At 38.4% G+C, this 13,222-nt stretch overlaps 1 protein-coding gene across 1 annotated transcript; it reads left to right on the forward strand.

Annotated features, from left to right (window-relative positions):
• The first annotated feature begins 5,725 nt into the window (after nt 1–5,725).
• LOC140560722 (claudin-14-like) lies at nt 5,726–6,752 on the forward strand. The gene has a single exon (XM_072685236.1). It carries the CDS (start codon nt 5,802–5,804, stop codon nt 6,462–6,464), a length of 663 nt encoding a protein of 220 aa, XP_072541337.1. The 5' UTR covers nt 5,726–5,801; the 3' UTR covers nt 6,465–6,752.
• The last annotated feature ends 6,470 nt before the right edge of the window (nt 6,753–13,222 follow it).

Consider the following 13,222-nt stretch of genomic DNA (forward strand, 5'->3'; position numbering starts at 1 on the left):
CCCAGGTATTTATAAGAGTCCACTCTCTCCATGTCTATACCCTGGATGTTCACTGATAGAGAGGGGGGTCTGCACCTATGGAAATCCACCACCAGTTCTTTGCTCTTTCCTGTGTTTATCTGAAGGTGGTTCTGCAGACACCAGTCCACAAAGTCCTGAATGAGTTAGTTATGAGGCAGACGATTGCAGAGTCATCAGAGAACTTCGTGAGGTGACAGGTGAGCTGTACATGAAATCAGCAGTGTACAGTGTGAAGAGGAACGGTGCCAAGACCATTCCTTGAGGGGCCCCTGTGCTGCTGACCACCATATCAGAGACACAGTCCCATGCCCTCACATACTGTGGTTGGTTGGTGAGATAGTCAAGCATCCAGTTTGTGCTCCTAGGCTTCTCCAGGTGGGAAAGAGCTCTGTGTAGAAGATGCCAGGCTGGTAGGCAAACTGGAGAGGGTCAATAGATGGGCTTACCAGAGGGCGGATGTGCTCCATCCAGTACTTTAGGGATGAATTGGGCTGGCCATCATCCAACATCCCGACCATGTTCATACTGTGTGTGTGTGTGTGTGTGTGTGTGTGTGTGTGTGTGTGTGCGCGCGCGCATGCATTCCTGGTCATTTCTGAGTATGTGTGCATAAATATGATTGTGCTTCCATGCATGTATGTTTTATATGTTAATGTGGTGAGGTTGAGCATCTGGGCCTTTCAATTCAGTTCAATTTAAATGTATTTATATAGCACTTTTCACAACAAATGTTGTCACAAAGCAGCTTTACAGAGATCCAAGTCCGAGCCTCTTTTGAGCATACTAGTGGCATCAGTGACAAGGAAAAACTCCCTTGGATCTACTAGAAGAAACTTTGAGAGGAACTTGAGGGATAGCACAATAATAAGTAAAACAAAAAAACAACAATGCTGAATCAAAGAAAAAAAAGTAAATGTACAGTCAGGCCATATAAGTTAAAAATGTGAGTGAGATGATAAAGTCCATGCAGATAAACAGTCACAAGTATAGTCATGCAGTGAGGTGAGGATAAATCAATGCAAGACCCCAGAACAGGGCAGCTGTTGAAGGACAGCGTCCTGCGAACAAAGTGTACATGATGGGTTGTATGATTTAGGACGTTCACCAAGATATTGTGGGGACAAACTGTTCAGTGATGTCCAAGTCAGAGGGAATGTTTTATAATCAATGTGGAATTGAACTGGTAACCAGTGCAGGGACGAGAGAAACTCTAGCAGCTGCATTTTGAACTAGATTATGATTACTAAAACTATGATTTGCTTGAACTTCCAAACAGAAGGGCATTACAGCAATTCAATTGTGATCTATATACTGTGCAGTTTGGCAATATTATGTAGGTGGAAAAAGGTTGTTTTAACTACATAGCAGATGTGTGCATCAAATGAGAGGACAGAGTCAAAATCAACTCCTGGGTTTTTAACAGTGCTAAATTTACAGCAATATTTGCATTTTTGATTAATAAATTAGCCCTCTGTATTTTTCTGGATTAAGCAAAAGAAAATTGTAAAGCTTGTAAAGCTAGAAGCAATGGTCTTATGGTTATGGATTATTTTGTCCAGCGGCAGCATTTAAACAGTAAATAGTCGCAGGCCCAGGATTGACCCTTGAGAGATTCTAATTTTGAATGTCACCACTGACGTTCATTGCTATGCGTGATCTGTTTTTAGTGTATACGCATGGTTGTTATACCAAGGTGCTAGCTTTTTCTCCCTAATTAGTTTGATCTTAGTTGCTGCAAGTGTGGAGCACAGTCAGCAGATCATCTGTTACATGCTCAAGATCTAAAGGATGAGATGGTTAAATCTGGAAAGTTATTAATGAATGCACTAGCTGTTGTTTGTAATGGTGAGTTTCCTAATAAAGTGAGGCAGCAGGTGGATATCGTGGTTTGAGACTACTTCAAACATGATTAGGTAGTGGTCAGAAAACCTGAAATCCCTGCCTTTTGCACTGAAGTATCAATTAGTTTTTAAGCTTTCAGGTATGCTGCAAGACCTGTGCCAGCACATTAAAGAAAAGCTTACCCTTAACATTAAGCAAACGTATAGGACAAAACTGCACTATAGTCACAGAATCCTCCTCTTTTGGAATGAGTAAACCCTCTGACCTTTATCCCACCTTTGGGATAATCCCTTTTTTCCACACTATAGCCATGTCTGTCATAAAAACCTCAAGACATCTGGTGCACTTTTATATACTTGATACGTCATGCCAGTAGGCCCTCGCAATAAGACTACTTTTGCACGCCAAAACACATCCTGTACATTTATGGCATTTAGCTGACGCTCTTATCCAGAGCGACTTACAAGGTTACTCATGTTACAGAGGAGGGCCAATGTAGTGTTAGGAGTCTTGCCCAGGGACTCTTATTGGTGTAGCGCAGCATAGTCACCCAGACCGGGAATCAAACCCTGGTCTCCCACATGGTGATGTAACCCAGTGGCAGGTAGTGGTGTTATCTGTTGCGCCACACCAACCACCTCATTCCAGTTTGGAGGGTTACCATTTCCCACTCTTTAACTTGTTGTTAACTGCCCTATTAACAGTACTCACTTGTTCTACTATGTATCAAGTGAAATATTACAGGATAATGACAAAATCCTGCACTTTAAAATTGTGGTTGCACATAGGGCCCAGCCCATCCCCTTTCCGCATACACTACTCACCCAGTACATATCAAGTGTAAGGTCTCCCTCTGCTGGTCTTGTGATCACAGTTCTCACAAGTTATGTGCTCCAATGCTAAGCTCTGCCCATTACCTGAGGCTTATCTCCAGCACACAAGTGCTGTTCATTATAGGACTGATAAGGACTCCTCTTAAGCACCTCAGTTTGGCATGTTCTTTGTGAAATCACTTATACTTGCCTGCCTGTCTCCTGACCTCTGCCTGTCCTGACAAGTATTGCTTTAGCCCTTATAAAGTCCCTGCCTGCCACAACCAAAATGTTACAAGTGAAATAATACACAAAAACCTGATCACCTATGTTTTAAAATCTATCAGATAGGCACCTCCTTTCCTATGTCTCCTGGTGCTATGGTCATTTATGATCCAGTCAGCATTATTATTTTTTAAATAAAATTTAGTGTCCTGTGATAGTATGCAATATCACTTTCTACAGTTCTATAATTATAGTTATAATTACTAAATATATTTCTTGTAGAAAGTGTCAGTTGAAAGCATGGTACACCTGTGAGCACACAATCAGTATGTTACCATACTATACATACTATGTTACTCCGCACTATTTGGAGAAAGGAAAAAAACCTGGAAACACATCTTAAGACAATCTAAGCAGTACAGCATTGTTTGGTACAGGGCAGTGACCTGCATTGTTAGGTCTTTGTGCCTGGGCCTGTGGAACAGGTCCTTTGTTTCAGTCATTACCATGTTGGCGTACTTCATCCAGCTGATCGTGACAACTCAGGAAATGCCTGTAAGTGATGTGCTAACGAAGCACTGCACACAGCCAGTACAATGACCTGTTTATATGCAAAGGCAGGCGGAAAGTGCTCTGCACTGACCACAGCCAGAGAAGTGGCTGCACTGTGCAGTTGAAACATTGAGAGGTGGGCCAGTTGTATTTACATCCTTTTTGAGCAAAGGATTTCAGGTAAGATTTTGTGTCTTTCTACAAATTCAATTCGGTCTTAATTGTTAATTGAACATATTTGGTCTTGTTTGGATTCAACTATTGTTTGAGTAATTTAGGAACAGTAAAATTTACAATGCATTAGCGGAAGCATTAGAACTACTTCTCATTTACAATTCATTCCATGTCTTGAACACAAGCCTTTCTGTTCTGCCATCTTTTCAGCTGGACACAATAGGATATTTGTGTTCTGTCTTTCACTGCAAGGCTTGTATTGAGACTTTCACAGCATAAGGCTTCAACACCCAAAACAAGAATGCAGTCTCAACATTTGAGGGAAGAACTTGCAAGGGCTCTGAAATATCCTGATGGTCTGGATATTAAACCCTACTGTACATTTAGTGAATGTTCATACATTTATTTAACACATCTTTGGTGCTGCTGATTGTCATGCAAAATGTATGCTTCAGTCATCACACTATATAAATCAATTTGGAAAAATAGAGTTAGGCAAGAGTTTGATGATCTAGGCATGGTGGGGTTTCAACTACATTAAACTACATTTAGCTCTATACTTTTCTCTCAGCTATTACTGTAATAAATTAATAAATAACACTTTAATATGCAATGTTAGTAAATATGCAATATTTCAGTAATGCTTAAAAAACTGTATGCAATAGTGACCTTTTGACCTAGTACTAGTATCAGCAGATTACACTGCAAATTCTCCTTTTGAACGTCATTTGTACACTTCAGTATAGATTGCTTTTCAATTCATTCTATTAACCTTTCCAATATGAATATCATCTATGCTTGCGACATATACAGCTGCAATTAAAACTGCAAATTAGGTTCATTAACAAAATGTCCAAACTTTCAGCTGTTTGCGATAAACCAATCAAACAAGAACAATTTTAAATAGATCAACAGACTACTGTAGTTTCAGAATTGTTCAATCCCTCATTAGAGCGCATATTTGCAGGCCAAGGGCATCATTAGTTGCATCAGATGTGCTTGAGACAAAACGCATCAAATACCTGTACTAGGGGTTTGTTGACTGGTATGTTAGAAATATGGCAAGAAAGCTGTATGGCAAATTCAATGAAAAGATCATTGCCTTGCACAAACAAGGAATATGATACAAACAGATGGCAAAGGCACAAAATGTTAGAGGTACAGTTGAAAGCATAGTCCGCAAGGTCAACATTAATGGAACACAGACTACACTACCTAGTAAAAAGAGGAAACCATCACCAGCTGCCAAAAAAGGCAGGTGGTCAAAAACCCTCAAGTGACTGAACAAGACAAACAAGATTTGGTGGCAGCAGGCACTGAGGTTTTAGTTTGCACAGTAAAGTCTCCATGCCCTCCATGCCTCTGCTGACCCAAAAGCACAAGACAGGTCAGCTCTGAAATGATCAAGACAAGCCACAGAATCTTTTTGATTCTGTTCTGTGAAGCACCTAAACAAAACTGAAGGCCTATGAATCAGTGGTAAATCTTGAGGTAACCGAATAAAGCATTTAGTTTTCTTGACTGGAATGAATACACACCTTTTAAAAAACCTTTTCAAGGGTTCTTTAAGAAAGGCAGTGGTCCTATATATCCTTACAGTGTTTTGTTCTTTTTTTAAAGTGCTTTTTGGATTGGTAGAAAACCATTTGTAGGCAGTTATATAGAAAATAATGAATATCACTAGCACATGAATAGCACTATTCTTAATAAACCTTTTAGGAACATTTTTACGATACCATTCTAGCATGATTCTGGCTTATGTTAATAGTAAGAGTTGAGGGAGCTGAATGTTGAAATGTGTTTTAGGTGAAACAAAATGTATTAGATGTATTAGACTATGCTGTTAGAAACAACCACTGAATAACTGCATCTGTTATTATCTATGTTTTTTGTAGAGCAGTGTGTCCAAAAATATTTTCTATTTGTGTTTAAATGTTCTATTTTTCCCTTACCCTTCAGGGTTTGTGTAGCTGTAAAGGGGAAGCTGTTAAGCATTCACAAGAGGACACAAAGCTGGCCACATTAGTCACACTCACATGCAGGCAGTGACGGGGACAAGCCTGATCAACAAGGAACTCTAATTTTGGGAATACTTTTGAAGCTGGCAGTATTTATAACACCACTTAAGTGTCTATTTTATATTGTTTATCTTCATTTAAGTCTCTAAACCTTTAAATGGCAGCAACAGCTAGCATGGCAGCTCAACTCTTGGCATACTTCATGGGTCTTCTGGGGTTGACTGGAACACTGGTAGCCACGGCACTCCCTCATTGGCGACATACGGCCTACTTCACCTCCAACCTTATCACTGCCACATCATACATGAAAGGCTTGTGGATGGAGTGTGTTAGCCACACCACTGGCATCTACCAATGTGAGGTAAATCGGTCAATGCTTTCTTTGCCCCAGGATTTGCAGGTTGCCCGGGCCCTCATGGTGCTTTCCTCTGCTATCTCTACCATTGGCACCATTATCTCTGCTATTGGGATGAAGTGCACCCGTTGCCTTCACCAATCACGCTCCAAGGATGTTCTTGCTATGACTGGAGGAGTCTGTTTTGTCTCTGGTGGCCTTTTCTGCCTCATTACTGTGTGCTGGACAATCATCAATATAATTAACAGTGCCTATGATCTGTTTTCCACCAGTGGGATGAACTATGGGGTCGGCCTGTGTGTGTACATTGGCTTTGCCTCTGCTATTTTTAGCATTTTTGGTGGTGGGGTGCTATGTGCAACTTGTGGTGACACGACAAATGGTTCTCCCCGAAAACCATTAGCTCTTAATGACCAACAGCATTTGTCTCTGACTTACCAAGCACACTCATCCCACAATGTGTGACGAGTGAGTATGTTTAAGGGAAATGTGGGTGAAGATGGATGAAGGCTTTGAAATGTGAAATGAATCAAGGCACCTTTTTATTAACTTTTAGACACTTGTGCTGAGTTTTAAGTTTGCATTTTGAGTTCTTCCCCACAAATTAGGAACCAATGTGAGGCCAAAGGCTTAATGTGATTCTAAAATCAGTGTATTTCCCATTTGTGCCAATGACGTGCAGGACAGCATACAGGTACTTTTGTAATACTACAATAACATTTACATAATTAAACAAAAACATTAGCCCAGACCTACTCATACCATTAAAATATAGCAAATTATTTTTACCTAAAGCATATATTGAAATATAGTAGTTAAATATGGAAATGTTTGATCTACAAAATACATTTCCTTTCCCTAAAAGATGAATACTTTTTAGTTTTAAAGTTTTAGTTTTAAGTTTTTAAGCAACTGTATGATGGTGTATGTAATTTGTTTTGTGCAATTTTACACTAACAGAAAAAGAAAGAAGCATCAAGCAAATGTTTGGGCACCCCAGGATATTTGAGTTCTCAGATAATGTTTACCAAAATCTCTTTTATTAAATAGCTTTTTTGGGGTGACGTCTATGGGAATGTTTATAGTCATTATTAGGTAATGCAAATTTCAAAGCTTTATAAATACTCTGACTCAAATGTCATTGTGCCAGCAATTAAATTACTTAAGAGCTGGAGGAAGAACCCCTGGGAAACCGTACCAAATCAAATAAAATCAAATTTATTTGTATAGGACTTTTTACAACTGTTGTCACAAAGCGGCTTTACAGAATCAGTAATCAGTAAAATAACACGAAATCAAGAAGACAGAAAAACTTAAGCCCCCCAGTGAGCAAGCCAAAGGCAAACAATGGCAAGGAAAAACTCCCTCAGAGCTGGAGAAAGAAACATTGTGAGGAATCAAGACTCACAAGGGGGACCCATCTATTTATAAATTATTGATAAAAGTCACAGAACCATTAACACCATTGTACTGCTTAGGTGTGCAACATAATCTTAATAAGTCTATTATAATCATGGTGTACTATAACCTAATGGAATCATAGCAGTGATGGGAAGAGTAATGAGAGTAATGATAGGTAATGGTGGTACTATTAGTAGTGTCAGATAGTTAAGAGTCCATGTAGATTATAACAAGGTCATTAGACAGGTAGCAGTGGCAGGAGGGTGTGCAGCTGGTCTTGCACGGGTGGTGGGGGAGCCTGGTCTGACACAGATAGAGGGGACCCCAGCGGTGAGTCTTTTAACAATATATAGTTAATGACTGTTAATACCACCACATTAGACTGTTCTTATGCTCAGGTGTGCTGATATAATCATGGTAAACTGATGAAAGTACTGGTGGTAATAATAATGATAATAGCAAATAGTTTGAGTCTATGTAAACTTCAACGTAGTCATTAGGCAGATAGAAAGGGCAGGAGGGTGGGCAGCTGATGCAGTAGCAGTGGAGCCCAGTGGTTAGCCCTCCATTGGATAAGTGGGCAGTCATTAACTCTGAAAAGGTACAGACATAGAATTGAATTTGGATTTATGATGTACAGCGAATGTGAACATTATCAGAGTGTAACTACTGAAGCTTTTTGAATTCTGGGAACTAGTAAGAAGCCAGCACTCTGTGATCGAAGTAATTGCGAAGATTCATAATACAAAATGAGATCTTGCAGGCTGTGTAGAGCTGCATGTTAAAAGCAGAATTTTCTATTAATAAAAACAGAATTTAACTGGAAGCTAATGCAGGGCCCTGGTACCCCTGGCTAGAGCATTTTGAATTAGTTTACTGAGGTGCCTGCATTAAGGTATGGTAATAAGGTAAGGTAATAAAAGCATGTACAAATGTTTCTGCATCATACATAGATAAAGCATTTCTTAGTTTGTTAATGTTCCAAATATGTAGTAAAGCTGTCTTAGTAATATAAGATATGTTGGTCAAATGATAGATCTGAATCAATTTTGATCATCAGAGGAAGCTTTTCTACATTGTCAATTCAAAATATAGCATTAGGACTGATTTATCACTGTGGAATGATAATATTACAGTAGAACGTTTTGGCCACTTAGATACAAGTGCTTGGAGAAAAAAGGGTGCAGAATTACAATTACAAAAAACAACACACCTCTATGCAGGGTGCCCAAACATTTGCAGCAGGTCATTTTCCTTTTTGTTATGTTTAAACTGTAAATAATAAAAAATCTTAAAATAAAATAAAACCTTTTTATTAAAGAAATCATCTTGAACTTTGTCTTTTGGAAATCAGGTTCCTTTTTACTTGCTTAGCTCTTCACAGTAACAGTAACACATTTTGCATGCACTGTACATTTAAATATACATTGACATGCCAATAGACATGGGACAGAAACTAGTATTGTGTTGGACCCCCTCAAGCCCAGCGAAGTGCAGCAACTTAATTTGCCATTGATTTCACAAGTGAAAAGAAAACGTCTAGAGGGATGTTGAACCATGTCATCTGGACAGCCACCCACAACTCGGTAGTATATGTAGGTGCAGGATCTCATGTACGAATGGTTCTTTCCACCACATTCCATAAATACTTGATGTGCAGGCCTCACCATTCATCAGAACGTGTGGTGCTACATGTCCAGTTAGCTTTATGTGGTCTGTGCTTAAAATGATTGGTACTGTGACACTTTAGACGATGGCACATGTTGCCAGTTCTCCAGGGACCAGTTAGCAACCTAATGAGCTGAAGTGACACGGTGTGTCTAGTTGTATGGTTTTAACAGAGGCACTCTGGTGTTCTGTTCTCATATCAAATGAAAGCTTCTGTCAGAGTTGTCTGTTTTTATGTACAATTGTAGCCAGACGCTGCCAATCACGATCATCATAAACCACCCATGGTGGCCACTGAGCAGTCCACTGTGGGTGTTAATGCATTCTGTGATGTATTCCTGGTACACACATGACACTGTGTATTGAGGAATGTAAACTGCCCACACAATGGAATGTCCCATTTAACTGGCACACACTATCATGCCCTGCTCGAACTCATAATTCATGTCGCCTTGCGATTAGCAAGATGGCCAGTGTCCAGCTTCACAAGATGAAATCTCACACTTTATACAGGTAAGATGTCACCCGAGGCAACATTACTTCATAATTGCATACGTTTGATTTACATTTTTCATTTTTATGTCACACTCTGAGATCACAATTTTAGTTTTTAGTTCCAGATATTTACTTCTAGATGTGTTCAAACATGGCAAAGACATGTGCATGACTGATTTGCTGCTTTGGATCATGAGTGGATTCTTTCTTTCTCCGCACATTGGCCTTACCATTGCTTTGGTAGAGGTTTAACATTTGTGTCTTCTATTTGCAAATTCCAAACTGACCTTCTGATTCTTACTGCTGTTTGGCTTGCATATTGTAGTATGACCTCTAACTTTCTGCTGTCAAAATATTATTTTTCTCTTCTTATTCTCTGAGACATTTTATTTACGTGGGTGAAAAAGACGTTCATCTCGAATCTCTCATGAGCAACTGATTTTGGAATGACGGGTGCTCTGACACCGCGTCTAAAACCCTAGCCACGCCCATGACGCCTAACATTCTAACATTCTAACATTTCTGCATTTTACAGTAGTATTGTGGCTAATTGCTAAATTGGTTGTAGATGCTGAGGTGGTTATTAGTAAGGATTATTGGTCGTAGCCACTTAAATTATGAGATCCACTGACCTTATAGCTGCAAATTGTAGTTTATAATTACAGACGGTGGTCTTTCTGATAGCCTTTACCCACTTTATCAATGCCCAGGACCGCCACAAGACAAAGCAGGTACGTAGATTCTCAACTCAGCAGTGACACTGACATGATAGTGGCAGGCGCGTAGTGTATCATATAGCAGTGCTGCTGTAGTTTTGTCCCTGCCGAGCTATTAGTCTATAATTAAACATATAGGTTACAAAGTGGACCAACGAACTCGATGCGACAATAGAGTGGAAAGTGCGTGTGCGTAGTGTTTGGAAGTTGCAGCAATACTGCTTACTTCCACATACAAACACGCCAATCCCATGTCACGGTTGTGCAGAGATGATCCCCCATGCAAATACGTGATCACTGTAATTACAAACTACGAAGTGAACCTATATGGTCAGTGGAGAGAAAAATGTAGGTGTACACAATAGTATTTCTCATTACGAAATTCCGTGTTTGATTAGTGATATGAGCAAACGCGCCCATTCAAAATGAACAAGAAAATGAATTATTATTATTAACGTGACTACAACCTTTAACACACCTACCTAATGTGAGCCGTTTAAACTTAAACTAGAGTGAAACACTTAGGCATGAGCTATAAGACAATGCATCTGCAAACAATTCAGCAATTACTTACAGTATTGTCAAATTTAAATTCAGAATTGCAGTTTTTCTGCTGCTGTGTACCCGTTCGTTCCGCCATGTTAGAGAACGCACGACACGCAAAGAAGGCGGTGTAGGCGTTGCGAGGTTTCAGAGGTTTCAGAGGTTTCAGACACTTCAAAAAGACTTGACCAATAGAGGTTCAAAATGAACGCCTTCTCCTTGAAGCCACCGCTTCGTTAAAATGGGCCAAAACTCGGTAGCAAAATAAGGAAAAGGAACAAAATATTAAAAAAAAAAAAGAACCAATGAAAGCACAGACAGACACAATACAAACCAAAATGAGTATTACATAACTTCAAAGAGTAATAGTCAGGTATATTTAAATTGTACATGTTTAATGTATTTTTAAATTTTGCTTTTACAACATATACTTTTTCATTTTGATTTAAACATTTGGCTTGCAGGTTTTATTATTTTACATAAAATGTTTGGCACAAAATTAACTCCATATGTTTTAATTGGTTGTCCTGTTTAAAGTGTGTTGTTAGCAAACCTGTTGTTTCTTTCTTGTTCAGTAATTCTTGTACTTCTACTTGGTTGTATTGGGTATTCCTAATGCTTCTACAATGACCATGATAGTTTCCCCCTGTTTTGTCAGCTTAAAAATGTACTATTTTGTCAAAGACGAGCCTCTGGTCTTTATGTTAGTTTATCTTTTAGAACAATGCAGTATTCACATATGAAACATATCTTTTTAAAACAATCTTAAACTGTCAAACTAGCTAACACATTTAAGCATCAGGAAGCACCTGTTGGGCATGTGTTAATCATTTAAGTTGTTTAACACATCTAGATGTAAATATTAGGAAAAATAAGTTTATTGTCTTAGATTCGTCTTTTGTGCCAAAACGCAAACGCTTAAGTTTATAGAAAAAACAAAATACTTGGTCTTGGCCATTGCAGAATTTAGAATGCACAGTGATGCCCTTAAGTATTTGGACGGTGACATAATTTATGTCTGTACACCACCACACTGGTGTTTAGCTTTAATTTGAGGGATTTAACAAGTATTGTATTAACCATTTAGGAATTACAACCACACTAGCATAATAACAACAAATATAACAAAACAAAGAAATAATTTAAGACTTGGAAGGAAATCCTGTCTCAAGTAAAAAAAAAAGGAGTCTAAAATCATGTTACTTTTAACAGCATTTACATGACTAATAATCACTAGTGGCCCAGTTTCATTGGCAGCAAAATGTGGAAATGGAAATTGGAAATTATACCTCCTTGAAAGTAGTCTTGACTAGACTTCCGTTGTGTTTGTTGTGTTCCATTGTACAGGTGTTGCTGAAGTCTCTAGTCTCTGCTATCTTGCTATCTTTCTTTTTTTTTTAAGCCTAATGGTGGCCTTCTTCATTTGCATCACCACATATAAAGAGTTACCATGAACAACTACCAAAAGCAAATTCTTGAAATGAACTTTTATTTCATATCTGTAATTAATTACTTTTAAGCATTTGGAAATGTAAGTATAGAATTGTCAATGGAATTTCAACAGTAGGGAGTTTGGGGCCAAAATATATGCTCATTGTTTTATATATGTTTATTTTTTTGCATAAATTCGAAAGCACCAGAGTATTACAGATTTGTAGATAAGCATCATTGATCATTTTATTCATTGGATAACACACACAATGTAATGGCAATGGTTTAAGTAAAGTAATTGCATATAAAATGACTATATTACCGATATCTCTTAGTATAGGAATACTAAATAATTATATTTTGGGCAAAAATACACCCTGGACAGAGCACCAGTCTATTGCAGGACAACACACACATGCCCAGTTACTCACACACTCACATCTTGGATCAGTTTAGCGTAGCCAATCTATTTAGCAATTTAGCATAACAAAGCTCTTAGTCTGTTGTTTTACATCTAATTTTTAATGGTGTGTAATGGTGATGCATACAAAACGGTATTTGATCCGTTTTTTGACTGCCAGTGTACTAATTTTTGTAAAAGAACTGATATCTCCACAAGGTGGCAACAAGAGCACGGAATACCCCTTCGCTTTCGAGTTCATTTGCTGAAGGTTTTAAGCTGGTGCTTAGACACCCACGAAAGCTTAATACAACTACTCTGTGTAAGATATGCTGCGCACTGCGCAAACAACAGGCACATAAACACGTATGGACTGCAATCATTTTTCTTCTTAAAGTATATATTATCTGAAATCATAATATTTGAGCAAATGGCTAAAATAAAAATTTGTTCAAAACTTTCAGCAAAAAAAAAATATATATATATATTGTGCAGTCCGCCCATCCTAATGTTAAGAATGCCTTTAGTAATTGATTACCCAAATCCAAATTGTCTGTCTGTATGTTTCT

This window comes from Salminus brasiliensis, chromosome 8 (genome assembly GCF_030463535.1).
Source record: "Salminus brasiliensis chromosome 8, fSalBra1.hap2, whole genome shotgun sequence".
Classification (NCBI taxonomy): Eukaryota; Metazoa; Chordata; class Actinopteri; order Characiformes; family Bryconidae; genus Salminus; species Salminus brasiliensis.

What these genes read in the sequence shown, in the direction of transcription:
- LOC140560722 (XM_072685236.1), top strand. Translation starts at nt 5,802, where the DNA reads ATGGCAGCAACAGCTAGCATGGCAGCTCAACTCTTGGCATACTTCATG.